At 40.9% G+C, this 20,151-nt stretch overlaps 1 protein-coding gene across 1 annotated transcript; it reads right to left on the reverse strand.

Annotated features, from left to right (window-relative positions):
- Nucleotides 1-8,383: 8,383 nt before the first annotated feature.
- On the reverse strand, nt 8,384-11,512 carry LOC134639295 (granzyme K-like). The gene is made up of 5 exons (XM_063490415.1): nt 11,449-11,512; nt 11,105-11,249; nt 9,634-9,769; nt 8,643-8,912; nt 8,384-8,536 (listed from the first exon to the last, which is right to left on the reverse strand). Exons 1-5 carry the CDS (start codon nt 11,510-11,512, stop codon nt 8,384-8,386), a joined length of 768 nt encoding a protein of 255 aa, XP_063346485.1.
- Nucleotides 11,513-20,151: the final 8,639 nt, after the last annotated feature.

Genomic DNA, 20,151 nt, shown 5'->3' on the forward strand with positions numbered 1-20,151 from the left:
CGCAGGCACCGAGAGTCACCCCACAGCCAAGCAGCTAGCCTCCGGTACCTTCTCCGTTTCACCTGAACGCCGGCCCTCGTTCCCCTTTTTCGCCTCTTGAGGGTGGAAATGTTGCGGGTTGTGCACAGTAGCACGCACTCAGGTGAGGAACACACCAGAGGAGGAGGAGGAAAAGTTTTTCTGTAGCTGTCCCAGCTGTCACAGTAGCTCTCCATTGAGTCTTTGATGTTTAAAAGTGTATCCCGATCATAAATTAAAGCAGCAGAAGCAAAGTCAGAATACAAAAGAGCAAAAATTATATTGTAAACGACAAGTGACGACAGTGAAAAACTATACTGTCGCCTCCAACGAGCTGTAGCAGCGGCAAAGCCAAACACAGGCGCCATTGCTCACGTGATCCCCAGAACCTCGGCTCACCCCCTCACCGAGACTGTCCGAGCCAGGGCTCGAACCGGCAAAGGCCAAGGCTCTATCCTTGGCCCAGTCCTCTTTTGAATTTACATGCTCCCATTGGGATCAGTTTAAAAAAATATATATGGTATTTTGTTTCATTGCTACGCAGATGATTCTCAGATTCCACTGAAACGAAAATCTGTGAATCCTGGGAAGGGACAGTTTGATTGTCTAGAAGGTGTCAAGGCATGGATGGCTCTAAATTTTCTAAGTCTAAATGAACAGAAAACTGAGGTCATTGTCTTGGGTCCTCCTGACTGTTATGACCTTGACCCAGTAGCGGTTTTAGATACGGGCGACACTGGCGGTTGCCCGGGGCGGCATCGTGGTGGGGGGCGGCATCACGGGCATCGGCAAAAAAAAAAAAAAACTTGCTCGTACTCATGCTGCCCCGACATCATGCCAGGGCATATTGGGAATGGCATAGGCACCGATCGATTTTCTATCGCCCATTTGCTGGGAGTAAGGGCGCCCTCTGTTTGCGAGGTGCGCCTGCTGCTTGCGGCACAGGGAGGAGAGGGCGGGGCGGCGGGGGATTCTCTGGGTGGCTGGAGCAGCGTCTAATAACCAACTTGCAAAATAAAACAAAATAAAAACAAACCAACAACACGAAAACAGCAGACATCATGATACAGACTTATAATTTGCACCGATGTTTTTTCGAAATTCTATACGGGAAAAGTGAGCGCGAGAGCCCTCGGTGCGCCTGCTTGCTGCTGAAGTAAAGTAAACTTTATTGTCATCTCCGCTACATACAGTCCAGTATATAGAGAGACGAGACGACGAGGCTCCAGTTACAGCAGTGCAAGTAAACAAACAATAAATATAAGAAGAGTAAGAAAATAAATATACACTTTAGGACCAGGGGTAAAGGGATCAATAACAATTTAAAATGTATATTTTATATTTTGTTGATTTAAAGTCTCACACACAACCCGTTTTTAAAGTTTAAAAAAAAGAGAAAGAAGAGGAGGAGTGTAGCGACTTCCACAGTCGCTAGAGGCCGGGGATGGAGCCTGCCTATTTGCCTGACGCGCTGTCAACTGTACGCAATAATGCGAGAGGTGGAATTGCTTGCTTGTTTATTAAAGTGCTTGAAAAGTTTACAGAGCAATGCGATCGGCTCGTGATTCAAACTCTTAAAACATCACAGCTCTAATGCAACAAGGGGAAACTCGTTGTGCTGCGGTCAACAAAAACTACGGCTACCCAGCCCTGCTCTCTGTCAAAATCAAACCAGTGAATGACAGACTGACAACGTCCTCTTAATGTCACCGCTAGCACCCACGTGACTCCCGTTACACATCACCATAGCAACCAAACAAATGAAAACCCAGTGATCATTAAAATTCAATACATTTAATTATGGCTCCTACAAGGAGAAACGAGGAGCAAAAGATACAGGTAAGCAGATGTGTCATTGGATAATGGCAGGTCATGTATCCTAAAACATTAAGAATCAGAATACTTTCTTAATCCCTAAGGAAATTATGTGGGTTACAGTTCCTCCAAGAAGAAATGGTAAAAATAGTAACAGTAAGAGACTAAACTCCAAACAATATATACAATAATATAATATTAATTAGTCAGTGTCAATTGTTGATTTGTCCTGTTCCCATTGTATGACGAATTATGATGTCTGTTTGGTAGCCGTTTGCATACTATGCATACTCTCTCTCTCTTCATATGTGTGTGTATGTATGTGTGTGTGTGTGTGTGTGTGTGTGTGGGGGGGGGGCAGAGGGCGTGTTCGCCCGGGGCGCCAAACAGGCTAGGACCGCCACTGCCTTGACCCCTTAGAAAACTACAAAAAACCGTTTGCAAGAAATTTGGGGGTGATTTTTGACAGCAATTTAACCTTTGATAAATGATTTAGTCAAAACCAGCTTCTTTCATATTTGCTTAATTGCAAAGGTTAAGCCCTTTCTGTTTCAGAGATTTTGAGAGAGTGAGCCATGCCTTCATCTCATCTCGCCTCGATTTCTGTAATAGTCTCTACTCCGGTGTTACCTCTTCATCAACTGGCCAACTGTAGCTAGTCCAAAACGCTGCAGTACAACTCCTAACTGGCACATGCAATCAGATCATTTATCTCCTATACTTGCATCACTACACTGGCTGCCAGTCAGCTTTTGAATTGACTTTAAGATCTTAAGACTTGTTTCTAAGACGTTGCATGGACTAGCCCCTATGTATCTTGCTAATCTCCTAACCTGGTATTGTGAAGATCCTTGAGAAGATCCTATACAAATACAGGCCATTTACCATTTACTATTTTACTCACTGATGCATGAAAACTGAAATAAGGAAACCAAGTTTTTTACTTGGTGTTTCTAGTGACAGAAAAGTGGTCCAGAGGAGTAAAGTCTTAGATGTCCATGTGAACAATTCTCCTGTAGCCACACACACATTGACACTCCTGTGTGGAGGCTTGGTTCATCTGGTCAGAGTCACGTGATCAGTGACATCTGAAGTTCATTCAGTATGTCTGCTTTGGTGTCTGATTCAGCGAGTTATAAGGAAGTGAAGCTATAGTTGGATTTGTGGTTTGCTTTGGTGCAAGAAATAACAAACCAGTGTGGGACATGAAAAACACGGAGCCAGCGAGGAAGTTCTGCCTATAAAAAAGAAAAAAACAAACAGAATAACATCATGTGTTATGTGTATATTTTATCAGTTTATAAGCAATTCTACCCCCCAGTCAAAAACATAAAGAAGAAATAGACTAGACACAGTAGTTAAATATATATAAATGTACCGGTCCACTGGTCAGTTACATAACCACATAGAGGCGGGACCTCACAGCAGCAGCATTACTCCCAACCTTTTACAAGATATAATGCATTTTCATCTATTATGTTTACAAATGTCAAGAAGTCAGAAGCAAAGTGAGAACACATCATGGCACATGTTTAAACAAGGAAGGTTAATTCATTGAAATTATTAACAATTAACTGGATTTCTACCACAAAAAAAACCCAAAAACCTGTTCAAAGCACCACAATGGCAGCGTGATATCACACAGAGCTGTCACATGATGTTAAATAAACCGAGCTCTGTAGAGTGGGCAATCATGACAAACCAATTTATTTAAATTGTAGATTCAAGCTGCTCTTCATATTTTTGGCCACCAGATGTCACCAAAGAGGACTTTGTTGAAAAGCTTGGAGTAATGAAGCCTTTTTTTGATGCCTTTAATGCTTCAGAAAGCTTCATGTGGCCACCACTACTGACCAGCTTTGTGACATGGCCTCTCAGTCCTCTCTGTGCTGTTCTGCTGCTTTTCTCCATCTCCTCAAGTCAAGTCAAGTGGCTTTTATTGTCATTTCAACCATGTACAGTGGTACAGTACAGAGTCAAATGAGACAGCGTTCCCAGTGGCGGTCCTAGCCTGTTTGGCGCCCTGGGCGAACACTCCATCTGGCGCCCCCCCCCCCCCCCCCCCCCCCACACACACACACACACACACACATATGAAGAGAGAGAGAGTATGCATAGTATGCAAACGGCTACCAAACAGACATCATAATTCGTCATACAATGAGAACAGGACAAATCAACAATTGACACTGACTAATTAATATTAAAATCTGTAACATAATGTATTGTTTGGAGTTTAGTCTGTTACTGTTACTATTTTTACCATTTCTTCTTGGAGGAACTGTAACCCACATAATTTCCTTAGGGATTAAGAAAGTATTCTGATTCTTAATGTATTAGGATACATGACCTGCCATTATCCAATGACACATCTGCTTACCTGTATCTTTTGCTCCTCGTTTCTCCTTGTAGGAGCCATAGCTAAATGTATTGAATTTTAATGATCACTGGGTTTTCATTTGTCTGGTTGCTATGGTGATGTGTAACGGGAGTCAGGTGGGTGCTAGCGGTGACATTAAGAGGACGTTGTCAGTCTGTCATTCACTGGTTTGATTTTGACAGAGAGCAGGGCTGGGTAGCCGTAGTTTTTGTTGACCGCAGCACAACGAGTTTCCCCTTGTTGCATTAGAGCTGTGATGTTTTAAGAGTTTGAATCGCGAGCCGATCGCATTGCTCTGTAAACTTTTCAAGCACTTTAATAAACAAGCAAGCAATTCCACCTCTCGCATTATTGCGTACAGTTGACAGCGCGTCAGGCAAATAGGCAGACTCCATCCCCGGCCTCTAGCGACTGTGGAAGTCGCTACACTCCTCTTCTTTTCTCTTTTTTTTAAACTTTAAAAACGGGTTGTGTGAGACTTTAAATCAACAAAATATAAAATATAAATTTTAAATTGTTATTGGTCCCTTTACCCCTGGTCCTAAAGTGTATATTTATTTTCTTACTCTTCTTATATTTATTGTTTGTTTACTTGCACTGCTGTAACTGGAGCCTCGTCGTCTCGTGTCTCTATATACTGGACTGTATGTAGCGGAGATGACAATAAAGTTTACTTTGACTTCAGCAGCGAGCAGGCGCACCGAGGGCTCTCGCGCTCACTTTTCGCGTATAGAATTTCGAAAAAACATCGGTGCAAATTATAAGTCTGTATCATGATGTCTGCTGTTTTCCTGTTTGTTGGTTTGTTTTTATTTTGTTTTATTTTGTGAGTTAGTTATTAGATGCTGCTCCAGCCAGCCAGAGAATCCCCCGCCGCCCCGCCCTCTCCTCCCTGTGCCGCAAGCAGCAGGCGCACCTCGCAAACGGAGGGCGCCCTTACTCCCAGCAAATGGGCGATAGAAAACCGATCGGTGCCTATGCCATCCCCAATATGCGCTGGCATGATGTCGGGGCAGCATGAGTACGAGCAATTTTTTTTTTGCCGATGCCCGTGATGCCGCCCCCCACCACGATGCCGCCCCGGGCAACCGCCCGTGTCGCCCGTATCTAAAACCGCTACTGAGCGTTCCTCTACTGCTACATATGACATATAACGGACAAACACAGGACTACGTAAAGTGCAATGTGCAAAAAATTGCAAAAATAAACAAGACAAGGCAGTGCAATGATAATGTGCAAAATGCTGAGTATTGTGCAAAAGTAAGATAAGATAAGATAAGATAACCTTTATTAGTCCCACACGTGGGAAATTTGTTTTGTCACAGCAGGAAGTGGACAGTGCAAAAGTTATGAAGCAAAAATTAGAATAAAATAAAATAAGAATAAATACAGTATACAACTGTACAGAATAGAATAAAATAAAATACTATATACAGTAGAATAAAATAGAATAAAATATGCAATAAGATAAAAATAGAATAGAAGTGCTATATACAACTCAGTAAAAATACAACGATGCCAGAAAAACTTGGTGTCTGTAGGTGTGTTTGTGTGTGTGTGTGAGATACTGAAGATAAGTGCTTGGTAGTGACATGTATGAAGGTGTGCATGTGTGAGTGTTCAGGAGTCTGACAGCTTGGGGGAAGAAACTGTTCTGTACCCTTGTAGTGAGGGCCTGGATGCTCCGGTACCTCTTTCCAGAAGGCAGCAGGGTGAAGAGTATTTGTAAGTGGTGTGTGGGGTCCTCCACAATGATGGTGGCTTTGCGGATGAAGCGGGTGCTATAGGTGGGGAGGGAAGAGAGGCTCCAATGATCCTCTTCACTCTCTGTCTTTGTTTTTTGTTTTGTCTGGTCAGCTTCTCTGTAAACTTGCTGAGTGTGTGAGTTTTCAGCTTAAACTCACTGTGGATGATGGCACACCGCTGACCTTTTTTTTTTTTTTTTTTTAAATTGCACCGTTTCACGACACATGAGATAAAAACACATTTCTCAGAAGAACATTTCTTATATCTTGATCAGATGTTGAATGCATTGAAAGCCACTGTGACGCTGGCGTTTTCTGCGGGTCTTAAAGGATGTTGTCTAACCACAAAAACTGAGTCAGCAAAATAGACACATGGCCACTGATGAACACTGATAGACCCTGTTTCAAAGCCTGTGGTCTAATTTATAATAAATAAATAACCATTTGGCAGTAACTGGGTTCAGACATGTATGTTTATGACTGACACTTTCAGTTTGTTTTGAAAAAGATATTTTACAATTTAGCAAAAAAGACTGCTTGAAACAAATGAAATTGTTTGTGGAACTCAGTAATGACAAAAATTAAGAGGAGGTTGCATGAAATGAAAAGAGTGATTAGCTGTCAAATGCACTGAAATCTTCTGTGATACACAGCTTTATATGTTGAGCTCAAAGGATGTGGACCATGAAACTGAATGTCAAATGAGTCAACAAAGAGGCTTTTGCTGACTCATTTTGTCATCGTCCCGGGTCATTTTGACCCAGCATTTTGTTTCCTTTTGGTATCACCTTGTGTTTTGTGTTAATTCTCATTTTGTATTTGTTTTTATGGTTGGTTTTGGTGTTTAATGTTTTATCATCCGCCCCTACCAAAAGGGTACTAAACTGAATGTTCATTTAAAGAAAAATAAACAGACAATCTACATACTTAGATTACACGTACCTGCCTTTTTTCAGCATTTGAATCAGCACATAGCATGCAGGCATACAGAGTTACCGTTTTATTAATGCACTTTTGATGAAGATCACATTGACAGACATGAGGATATTGAACTATTCTCTTTTAAGTTTATACCCGTCCAGACACTTGCAGGGTCTTTGACAGCTTTACCCAGCTGGAGACATGGCATGCCTAAACGAATAAGGAGGGTGCGCTGGGAATGCCTGATCTGCGAGTTCTTCAACTCCCACCTCAGGCAGAGCTCCAACAGCATTCTGATGGATACTGGGGACACTGAGTCCGAATGGACTATGTTTAGCACCTCCATTACTGAAGGTGCTGCACTGAGCTGTGGCTGCAAGGTGGTTGGTGCCTGTCGCGGTGGTAAACCTGAACCAGATGGTAGACACTGGAGGTAAAGGGAAGAATCAGGCAGAAGGAGTCCTATCGAGCTTAGTTAGCCTGTATTTCAGAGGCAGTAGATATGTACTGACAGGCCATGTGGAACGCAGCTTTTATTTATTATATAACTGCCCTTGTATACAGCCCCACAATGTTTCTGTTTCAATCTTTCCTATGCATACACCATGTATATTAGTTCACTCACACATATATGTATACTTACATATTGCTTTTTATTTATTTTCCCCCCTCATTGTATATTGTTTTCCCTTCTTTACTTTTACACTTTGTGGCCCAGCTACCCACTTTCACTTTGCAAGAAACTGCACAATGACAATAAAACTCTGTAAGTATTTTAACAATGACATTTTGAAAGGTACAGTTTGAAACTGCAGTACAAACAAATAAAGAAAAAGAGAAGGAATCGTGTCTTTTTTTTATTCATGCCTCCAGCTTTATTAGAAAGTAAAGAAAGTAGCAATTATATCAAGCACACAATCATAATGTGAATGGAACAAATAAGAATGCAAAATCTTTTGTCTTTTTCAAAAAAACCTGTTTTTTCATTTCAAAAACAGTCACCTCAAGGTGCTTTATATTGTAAAGTAGACCCTATAATAACACAGTAGGATATAATACAATAATATTTTACGTTCATTGGTTTTGTGTGTATATAAAAATTGCTTTTCCTTGGTTTTACAGCACCCGCGGTCATCTGCAGCAACCAGGAGCACTCATGTTTGGGAGTTCATTAATTTATTTGGAAAAATGATTATTAGATATAACCATGTTTCTGTACGGTTTTTATGGTGAAATATGGTAAAATGCCAAACAGTGTTTCCAATTGTGTTTACAGTAGGCCTAAAATGTGGTTCAGAGGTCAGTCCAATTAATGTTTGTGCCACATTTATCTGCCATAAGTTCATGCAGCAGACTAGCCAAGTGCAGAATGTATAAAAAAAAAAGTATAGCAAGCTAGCAGAAACTAAAATGCAATAACTGTAAGAGGAACAGTGAAATGATAAAATGGATAATGGTCTACAGGGACAGCACTGACAGATGCAACACCTGTGGTTTCACACATTTAGAAATACTTCATTGTAGTTTTGATCCAGTACAGCTGTCCCTCTGAGATAAACGAGTAGATTCCAGGTTTTTTAATGATACCACAACCTGCTCCAAAAGAAGTGACTCCAACCAGCGCTCCATCACACAACAGCGGCCCTCCTGAATCCCCCTGCAGCAAGAACAAACACATGACAGTCTTTCTTTGACTCACAGGTGTTGAGCTGAATGAACATTTACTTCAAACAAGGAAAAATACATGGATTCTTCATACGTACTTGACAGGTATCAGCGACGTTTGTACCATCTGAACCAGCACATACCATGTCTCTGGTGATAACAGGGTTGTGGTTGTAATAATCACAAGAGTTGCACTTCTGTCTGTCCACCACAGTCACATTGACAGACATGAGGACGTCTGATGTTCGGTTGTTTTCAGTTACTCCCCATCCAGCCACCAGACACCTGCTGCCAGCTGCCGGGTCTCTCACAGTGTTGCCAATCTCGAGCCACTTCACTTCCCTGGTTTTCCTCACCGGTTCTTTAAGCTGAAAAAAGTTGAAAAGAAACATTAAATAAAAATATATGCAGCACTGTACTAAAGTCTTGAATCACCATTCATTTATTTATTTATTTATTTTTTGTTTGCCTGTCCCGTTTGGTTCTTTTGCCATTAGAATTATTGTCTAAAGGCGAAGAAAGATGCCCAACGGATTTACTTTACCAAATGGACCATCCCAGCCTTGCCGTAATGGTCCATTTGATTCACCTTTTATTGTTTATTTTATTTTCACTTGCTGAATACGGGACAGACTTGACTGGTGGAAAGAAGGGGGAGAAAGAAAGAGGGAAAGAAAAAAAACTGAGAAGAGGGACGGGGAAAAAGGGCAAAAAACAAAAACCAACAGAATAAGCAGACAAAAGAAAAAAGAAAGCAAGCAGAAGAAAATGAGAGTAATAAACAACATCACAATGATATATGGGAACCATTCATTTATTTCTAATATTTTGCTTGGAAAATATGTAATATGTGCAGCGATGTGTTGAAACATGTGTATACACACATGGAAATACATTTTATATGTACAATATTAAAACTAAGTTTTACTTAAGCAAGCAAAACGTGAATTGCATGCATTGGAGTGTGAATGTGTGTTAATGCTATTTATAACGCTCTGAGTGCTCAGGTAGAGGAGAAAGGTGCTAAATAAGAAGCAGTCCATTTACCATTTACACTATTTGTGGTCATACACTGATTTATCACCTTACCTTCAGCAACATGAGGTCATTGTCGTACTTTGCACAACAGTAGTCAGGATGAGGAAAACTTTTCTCAACGAATCGGATTTGCCGAGAATGTTCCTCTTTACTGATGGAGTGGGCTCCCAGCATCACCCAATAACTCCTGTAAAAGAAAAAACACAATCTGGTGATGAAGGTTTACATATTTAAAAGGTTAACGGGTCAGCGATTTCTAAAACAATAATCATAATTCCTTATTATTGTGTATTATTACATATGGCTGGGTTATGGCTGTTACTGAGCTTTACTCTGCATTATAGTTTCTTCAAGCTGAATAAAGAAATTCAACTGTATAAAATGTGTCATGTGTATGTAGCTTTGACTTCTGTGTTATTTTTAAGTGAGTGCAACATTTCTTTCATTGCTATTCCATCATAAATAACATTTTCTAGAACACCTCTGTAAAAAAATCTGTGAACAACAATTCAACTTAAAATATTCTATATTCATCGTCTGCATTAAATGTAATTAGCTTTGCATGTATAATTGTAGCAACATGTATTATTTGTAAGTGTAATTGTGATAAAGGCTGGATTATAAAAACATTTTATCTTTTGTGATTTACACAAGTGATACATTTTCAAGCAGAAACAAATTAATTATTAATAAGAATAGACATGTAAAGTTGCAAAAATGTTTAAACTGACGATATCACTGCAATGTTCACTGACATTATGCTTTTGCCACCATAAGTAAAACCAACAATAAAAGTTTTGCTTTATGTTCTATACTATAAGAACAGAGTGTGTGGACATTTGATCTCATGTTGATTATCTTGTATTATCTTTCACACATCCATCCATTTTTGGGTTGCAGGTGCAACAGCCTGAGGAGAGAAGCCTACACCTCACTATCCCATGCCACTTTCTCCAGCATATCCAGGGGAACACAGAGGGATTCCCAGGCCAACTGAGAGATGAATCCTCTCCAACCTGTCCTGAGTCTGCCCCGGGGTCTCCTACATGACACCTAACTTGGGAGGCATCCGTGCCAGATGCCTGAACCACCTCAAATGGCTACATCCTTCCTACTGTTATATTACTATATACTACAATTCTTATTGTATATATTGTATATCTTTTTTCCTCTGTTCCTCTGTTTCTCTTGCAGCATTGAGCAAGTGTATAGCAAAAGAAGTTCCCTTGGAATAAATAAAGTTCTTCTTATCTTATCCGATGGAAGAGTAGCGGCTCTACTTTGAGCCCCTCTCAAATGACCCTTTCTCTAGAGGAGAGGCCAGCCATCCTTTAGAGAAAGCACATTTCTGTCACTCTATCCCTGATCTCATTCTTTCAGTCACTACCCAAAGCTTGTGACCACAGGTGAGGGTAGTGACCTCTGAGTAGTGAAGGGAATGATTAGTTTTTTCACATAGTTTGTTAAATATTAATACTGCAATATTTAGAAAATTTCGGAAAATTAGGCCTCAGATTCTTACCCAGTGCAGTGGGCAGCTGTCAGCACCCACTGTGGATGGATTAATGTTCCTCCACAGAAAGAATTAGTCACACTTGTCACATAAGCCATGAAAGGCAGTGAGTGTTGCACGACTTCTTTCCCATTAATAATCTCAGAACCACGACCTAAAACAGAAACAAAATATCAGGACACATAAATCAGATGATGATCAAATGAAGAACAGATGAAAGAAACAAACACACTGCACCAACTGCTCTGTAACACTGAAGGATAAGCAGCAGTGTGACTTTGCATTATGCTCGTTTACATGAAGATTAAAATTACCAGTAAATAAATTAAATTACAATAGAAAACATCACTGACCTGGCTGGATGATGAAGAGGAGCACACATGAGATGAGAAGACTGAAATTCTTCAGGCAGGACATTTCTTCTTCCCTCTTTGATCAGACGCTGAATGCACTGAAACTCACTGTGATGCTCAGCTTTATATGTTCAGCTCTAAGGATGTGGTCTGACCGTGGAAATAAATGAGTCAGCAAAGCAACACTCACTCAAACCTTCAAATCTATGGTCAAGAGGATCATTAATATCTACACCCCCTCCCCCAACTCCACCCCCTTTCAGAACAACTGTACAGTGGCTTGCAAAAGTATTCGGCCCCCTTGAACTTCTCCACATTTTGTCACATTACAGCCACAAACATGAATCAATTTTCTTGGAATTCCACGTGAAAGACCAATACAAAGTGGTGTACACGTGAGAAGTGGAACGAAAATCATACATGATTCCAAACAGTTTTTACAAATAAATAAATGAAAAGTGGGGTGTGCGTAATTATTCAGCCCCCTTTGGTCTGAGTGCAGTCAGTTGCCCATAGACGTTGCCTGATGAGTGCTAATGACTAAATAGAGTGCACCTGTGTGTAATCTAATGTCAGTACAAATACAGCTGCTCTGTGACGGCCTCAGAGGTTGTCTAAGAGAATATTGGGAGCAACAACACCATGAAGTCCAAAGAACACACCAGACAGGTCAGGGATAAAGTTATTGAGAAATTTAAAGCAGGCTTAGGCTACAGAAAGATTTCCCAAGCCTTGAACATCCCACGGAGCACTGTTCAAGCCATCATTCAGAAATGGAAGGAGTATGGCACAACTGTAAACCTACCAAGACAAGGCCGTCCACCTAAACTCACAGGCCGAACAAGGAGAGCGCTGATCAGAAATGCAGCCAAGAGGCCCATGGTGACTCTGGACGAGCTGCAGAGATCTACAGCTCAGGTGGGGGAATCTGTCCATAGGACAACTATTAGTCGTGCACTGCACGGCCTTTATGGAAGAGTGGCAAGAAGAAAGCCATTGTTAACAGAAAACCATAAGAAGTCCCGTTTGCAGTTTGCCACAAGCCATGTGGGGGACACAGCAAACATGTGGAAGAAGGTGCTCTGGTCAGATGAGACCAAAATGCAAAACGCTATGTGTGGCGGAAAACTAACACTGCACATCACTCTGAACACACCATCCCCACTGTCAAATATGGTGGTGGCAGCATCATGCTCTGGGGGTGCTTCTCTTCAGCAGGGACAGGGAAGCTGGTCAGAGTTGATGGGAAGATGGATGGAGCCAAATACAGGGCAATCCTGGAAGAAAACCTCTTGGAGTCTGCAAAAGACTTGAGACCGGGGTGGAGGTTCACCTTCCAGCAGGACAACCACCCTAAACATAAAGCCAGGGCAACAATGGAATGGTTTAAAACAAAACATATCCATGTGTTAGAATGGCCCAGTCAAAGTCCAGATCTAAATCCAATCCAGAATCTGTGGCAAGATCTGAAAACTGCTGTTCACAAACGCTGTCCATCTAATCTGACTGAGCTGGAGCTGTTTTGCAAAGAAGAATGGGCAAGGATTTCAGTCTGTAGATGTGCAAAGCTGGTAGAGACATACCCTAAAAGACTGGCAGCTGGAATTGCAGCAAAAGGTGGTTCTACAAAGTATTGACTCAGGGGGCTGAATAATTACGCACACCCCACTTTGCAGTTATTTATTGGGATTATTTATTAAAAATGTTTGGAATCATTTATGACTTTCGTTCCACTTCTCACGTGTACACCACTTTGTATTGGTCTTTCACATGGAATTCCAAGAAAATTGATTCATGTTTGTGGCTGTAATGTGACAAAATGTGGGAAAGTTCAAGGGGGCCGAATACTTTTGCAAGCCACTGTATGTATTTAATTTGTGAAATATACTGGGGTATTTATAACTGGCGCTATTTGCGTCTATTAGAGCTTTTTTTTTCTTTTTAAATTTTGTAACTTTGTAATATCTTGTATTATTTAGTTAAACTGCAGGAATGTCTTAAAGACATAAAGACCTGGATGGCTGCTAACTTTCTGCTTCTTAATTCAGATCAAACTGAGGTTATTGTACTCGGCCCTGAAAATCTTAGAAATATGGTATCTAACCAGATTCTTACTCTGGATGGCATTACCTTGGCCTCCAGTAACACTGTGAGGAACCTTGGAGTCATTTTTGACCAGGACATGTCCTTCAACGCACATATTAAACAAATATGTAAGACTGCTTTCTTCCATTTGTGCAACATCTCTAGAATTAGAAATATCCTGTCTCAGAGTGACGCTGAAAAACTAGTTCATGCATTTATTACTTGCAGGCTGGACTACTGTAATTCATTGTTATCAGGATGTCCTAAAAACTCCCTGAAAAGCCTTCAGTTTATCCAAAATGCTGCAGCAAGAGTCCTGACAGGGACTAGAAAGAGAGAGCAGATTTCTCCTGTATTGGCTTCCCTTCATTGGTTCCCTGTTAAATCCTTAATTGAGCCAGAGAATTACGGATTTGATCAACTGGTCGCTCAATGCAATTGACACCCTCTTCTTGACAAGAAGCCTGGGCTTGGGGAAGCCTGAGAAGAATATATATGATACCTATTTGGGGGGGGGGGGGGTGAGGGGTGGGGGTGTGGGGTGGGGGGTGAGGGGTCAGAGGTCAGGGGAGGGGGGTTTTGCCTGGGGGCATTGCCCCCCACACCCCCTTTGCCGAGCTTAAAAACTGACATCTTGTGCACGTACGAGCACGCGCGCATGCACTCTCATGTACGCGCTTTCAGTCTTCCGAAAAGGGACACTTCCTGCGGTCCCACTGCGCATGCTCTGTCTCCTCCTAGCAGGGTGTTTTTTAATTAAAGGTTCATCAACCGCTGTAGGCATTTCGGGCTTTTTCACGGTAAATTTACACAAACAGGAATGACTTTGTCTTTTATTCTATAGAAAGACTTTTGTTGTCAGAAAATCAAGCTGAAACGGCAGTGTGTTTTATAATCAGATTTTCTACAGTTAGTTAAGCGACTCCCCAACCTTGCATTGTTTCTATCAACTCATTGTTGACTGTTTCAGACTTTAAGACGCCGTTTATCTCAAGAAATGGTGAATAAGGATGTGGAGAGAGACCAAACTTTTATCCCTTTCATTAAATAATTTTCTTTTTGAAAGGTTTTTTTTTTTTTTCTTTAAATTTGGCACGGCCTCTCTTCATTTTGCTCCCGGCTGCTCTGTGCGATGTTTATTGGATGTGGAACAAAACCGCATTAAACATATGCATGTCTTTAAAATATTTAAAACAAAAATACGCGAGGGCTTTCCAGACATTCTTTAAAACACAGATGCGCAACGCATTATTTAATTAGTGGTTATTATGCTCTGTGTATTGTGGTTTATCACATGGTAGTTATCTTTTTTCTTTCATTCTAAAACCAGGGAAAGACTTACTTTTTTTCTTTCTTTTTTTTTAAATGAGTTACTTCACAATTCATGCTATCTGACACAGGAGAAACTTTTTAACATAGTTTCATCCCATCTGTTCTACACTGCAACTTTATTGGCTGAACTCTGCACAGATTTTCTACAGTTAGTAGTTAGTTAGTTGGATGTTTCAGACTTTAAAACGCCGTTTATCTCAAGAAATAGCGAATAAGGGTGTGGAGAGACACCAAACTTTTATCCCTTTCATTAAATATTTTTTTTAAATTCAGCACGGTCTCTCTTCATTTTGCTCCCTTCTGCTCTGTGCGATGTTTATTGGAGGTGGGAACAAAACCGCATTAAACATATGCATGTCTTTAAAATAATTAAAACAAAAATACACGAGGGCTTTCCAGACATTCTTTAAAACACAGATGCGCAACGCATTATTTAATTAGTGGTTATTATGCTCTGTGTATTTTGGTTTATCAGTTGGTAGTTATCTTTTTTCTTTTCTTTTTTTTAAATGAGTTAATTCGCAATTCAAGCTATCTGGCTCAGGAGAAACTTTTTAACATAGTTTCATCCCATCTGTTCTACACTGCAACTTTATTGGCCGGGTTCTGCTTACGTTTTTTTTTTTTTTCTTGCGCATCCCCGCCCCCAAAACTGACTTTTTAAAAACCCGGGGTAGCCTAGTGGGAATTTCTCTTACTTTCAACACCAGCAACGCGACTCTTTTGCAAACCAACAAATCGCTGCAAAAGACATCACACATGGACCCCAGTAAGTCTTGCATTTTTGTTTGTTTGTTTCCATGCTTAGTTTTCCCATACTATTATTATTATTATTATTATTATTATTCAAAAAAAGCGTTTTTTTCTTTTTGTAAACCAAAAGTTTGATTGTAGGTGGTGTTTGGATTAACTCCCCTGATACGCTGCCCCCAGCCCAAAACCAGGAGAGGCCTCTTGATAATTCCCATACGTCAGAGTACGAGAACATCTGGTAAATATAAAAAGCCTAACAATACACATAATTTAAAATAACTATCAATTTATAATTCGGGTGTATAATACATATATATATATATATATATTTTAATCCTTTTCTCCAGGTTTAGCAGTCAACCACCTTTCTCGGATAACATAGCGAATATCCACTGGTCAGAGGACTGGGACACAGCCACTCCTTACTCAGCAAATCATGGATCCAACCAGCCGATTTTCTCAAGAAATGCCGGCATCAACAAGTTCAGCGCAAGGGTAGACAGAGACACACACAACCTGCTTTTTAATGCGGTGTTGGGAAGGGGGCATACAAGTACACCCACCGGTGAGACACCTCATTCTTCTTCTTCAAATGATGTTCTGCCTACTATTCCTACATGTCTCAGACAGGCTACAAATCCGGGTGTAGAAATAACTCATGCAGAAATCTCAGATACTGACATGCTTGAAGCCTATAATGCTTGTATGAATTCATTTGCCATCGGTGATCGTGTGTTTATTCAGCATCAGCTCGAACAACAAAAATACTTTGAACAATTTCTCAATCAGCAGAAAGAAACAGATCAAAAGTTAGATCGACTCCAAACCTTTTTCCAGGAACATCACCAAAAAATAGATCAAAAGTTAGACCGACTCCAAACCTTTTTCCAGGAACATCAGCAAAAATTAGACCGACTCCAAACCTTTTTCCAGGAACATCAGCAAAAATTAGAGCAGTTCCATTCCCTTCTTCATCAAGACAGGCAAAAACTGGATCTAATCCTGAGCAAAATACAAGAAATTGAGGGGATTGTTTTTAGGGTAAAAGAAATTGACATAAGCATTGCAGAGCTCTTATTACAGGTATCAGAATCAACAATCACCTTAGCAACTGCAAATTAAGAGAAAAAAAAAAATGTCTTCAGAACCACCCAATAAAATATTCAAGAACAGTGATGGATGCGCTCAGTCTGGTGGTAGTCCTTCAGAGAGCAGTCCAAGGAATAGCGATCAATTCGACATTAGCAGTTTTAGAATCAGGTGTGCTGAGCTGACAGACAGATTAAAAGACCTTTGTAGGATCTCTGCACCCACAACTAACTCTGTTGTCTCTACCGCTGCTGTTGTCATTAGAAGCATTGCGTCTGGTAATATTCCTTCAGAGAGTAGTCTAAGGAATAGCGATCAATTCGACATTAGCAGTTTTAGAACCAGATGTGCCGATCTGACTACTAGATTAAAAGCGCTTTGTCAGACACATGAATCCCGAACTAACTCTGCTGTTTCTGCTTCTGTTTGCACTACATCTGTAGCTGTTAATTCTCATGTTGCCAATGCTAATAATGTGGGTGATGACGGTGGTGAATGCAATCACACACAATCCTCTACAGAATGGTTTGATGAAATTGGTGATATTGATGCTACACCTTCTGCAGGGCATTTTGACATTGATGAGCTTCTTTCACAATCTGCACTTTGGTATCAAGCAATTGACAGTGTTGATGGTGACCTTCCATTGTCACCTACTGCGCATTCTGATGCATGTGAAAGTCTTATTGCTCAGCCCTCCGTTGGTCAAATTGAAACGTTGACATTTGATGATCTCATATCGCCTCTTACTGCGCATTCTGATGTAGTTGGTAGTCTTGATGTCGGGCCCTCTGTTGACCATTTTGACACTCATGAGCATCCGCCTTCTCCTAGCGATGATTTTGATGCAGCTGTTGATGTATTAGATAATACGCATGAAAGTGGCACTGTGCAGATTGGTGGCGGTGGTGGTGATGCTAGCGGTGGGGTTAGGAGTAGGGACATGCCTCATTTTAATTCCAGAGAACTGCGCCAGCGTCTTGATTTTAGAGAGATCGGTCTAGATAATCTGCAACAGGTTCCCGGCAGGGTGCGAGAGAGTTTAGGTAATTTAATTGACCAAGCCCTACAAGATGCCCCATCAGGCAGCATGTTGAATGTTGTGTTACGAGGACCATCCCTAGCCAGTGATGTGCAGTGTGTGTTACAATCAGATGATGATTATAATACAGATTTATTCCTTGAGGAAATCATGCAGGTGCTTCAAAGCAATGACGAGTCTATAGCATCAGACGAACTTGAATTTATCGCCACAGTTGCTCATAACAGGAGCGGCGGTGTTCGTTTGAGATTAGGGAAAGTGGCTTATGATGACATCTTGCTAAAAAAAGGGAGACATTTGTATAATCCTCAAAATAGCAATAACAACCTGTGTTTTTGTCTGTGCTTGGCACATGCTCTCAACGCTGAAGTGTCTGAGGATGAGAAACTACTCTGCGCAAAGCAGATACACATTGATGCAGGGCTCGACCCCAGGCAGCAGGTTTCTTTCGCCAATGTCAGCAGTTTTGAAAAACAGCTAAATGTTAAAATCGTTATATTCCACCATACTGCAGGGCGAAAACAGCTACAGTGTTTCAAAACACATGACACACCGCACCCTCAAACCATATATATGTATTTACATGACGGTCATTATTATGTCATTGAAAGCACAACAGGGTTTTTTGGTGCTGGCTATTTTTGTAATTATTGTTATAGCACATACCAGACTCCACTGCACCACGCATGTAAATTCAGATGCAATGTATGTTTTACACTGTGTCAAAACTATCCGTCACAGACTGTGAAATGTGCAGACTGTAAACGTATCTGCAAGTCACAGCATTGTTACCAACAGCACAAACTAGTAGAACCGGTGCATAAACTAATACCGTGTGATCATATGAAATACTGTGAAACATGCGGCACGGTATACAGGAAGTCAGACAAATCAGAACACAAATGCGTCCCAAGTGTATGTACACTATGTGGAGAACGCATGGTAGCCAGCAGCATGAATCACGAGTGTTTTATTCAGCCTACTGAAATGAAAAAACCTGATGAAAAATACATAATATATGATTTTGAGACCCGATATCATGACGGAAAGCATGAGGCCATTTTTGTGTGTGCAATGGATATGCATGGGAAAAAATTCTGTTTCAACACATTAAATTGTGTGGCTACATTCGTTGGGCACTACAGAAGGCCTAAATTCCGCGGATATACATTTATAGCTCACAACTCTTCTGGGTTCGATATCTATATTCTCCTAGAATACCTCGTTAAACAAGGTATTGCTCCGGGTGTAACAATGAGAGGGAGTCGAGTCGTTCTAATGTATGACAAATCCTATGATCAGAGATGGATTGACTCATTTAGCTTTCTGCCCATGCGTTTGTCCAAAACACCTTCTGCCTTAGGATTCGAGGACCTTGAAAAAGGCTTCTTCCCACACACATTTAACACAAGGGCAAACGAATTCTATGTAGGTCCTTATCCTGTCCCGTCTTTTTACGGGTATGAAAAAATGACTGAATGTGAAAAGGAGAAATTTATGACATGGTACAACTCTGTCTGCGAGAAACCATTTGATTTGCAGGCTGAAATGCGAAAGTACTGTATTAATGATGTCGAAGTGTTGAGAATGGCTTGTAAAATATACTGCGAGACCTTAATGGAGTGCACGCAGATTGATCCATTTTCACACGCCACACTGGCATCATACTGCATGGGGATTTTCAAAACCTTGTTTCTTCCAAAAGACACCCTGGCATTGACTCATCATGGTGCCTATGTTGATCAGAATAAGACATTTTCAGACGTGTCTCTTGAATGGCTTCAATATGAAGCTTGCAGACAAAACATTGTTATCAAGCATGCTCTTAGAGGCGGTGAACAAAAAGTTGGGCCTTATTTTTTGGATGGATTTGATGCTTCCAGCAAAACTGCATATGAATTCTTTGGGTGCTTCTATCACGGCTGTCTCCGCTGCTACCCAGAGAGTGATGTTAACCCAGCCGCCAAACTGTCATATGGCGAGTTGTATCATGCAAGTTGTGAGAAGGTGAATGCTCTAAGAATGCATTACGGTCTTAATGTTGTGGTCATGTGGGGGTGTGATTGGTCATCATTAAAGTCGACTGATCAGGCAGTCAAGGACTTTATGTGCAAATACAAAAAGCCTGAACCTCTGGACCCAAGAGATGCATTGTTTGGGGGTAGGACTAATGCGATGAAACTGTACCACAAGGTCGATGATGGTGGAGCTGAAAAGATCAGATACTATGATTTTACAAGTCTTTACCCCACTGTTCAGTGCACAAAAGATTATCCAGTAGGGCACCCTCAGATCATATACAATGATTTTGACAGAGTCGAAAATTATTTCGGGTTTGTTAAGTGCACAGTGCTTCCTCCAAGGGGTCTATTTCATCCTGTTCTGCCCTACAAGTGCCACAA

Source organism: Pelmatolapia mariae, linkage group LG12 (assembly GCF_036321145.2).
Source record: "Pelmatolapia mariae isolate MD_Pm_ZW linkage group LG12, Pm_UMD_F_2, whole genome shotgun sequence".
NCBI lineage: Eukaryota > Metazoa > Chordata > Actinopteri > Cichliformes > Cichlidae > Pelmatolapia > Pelmatolapia mariae.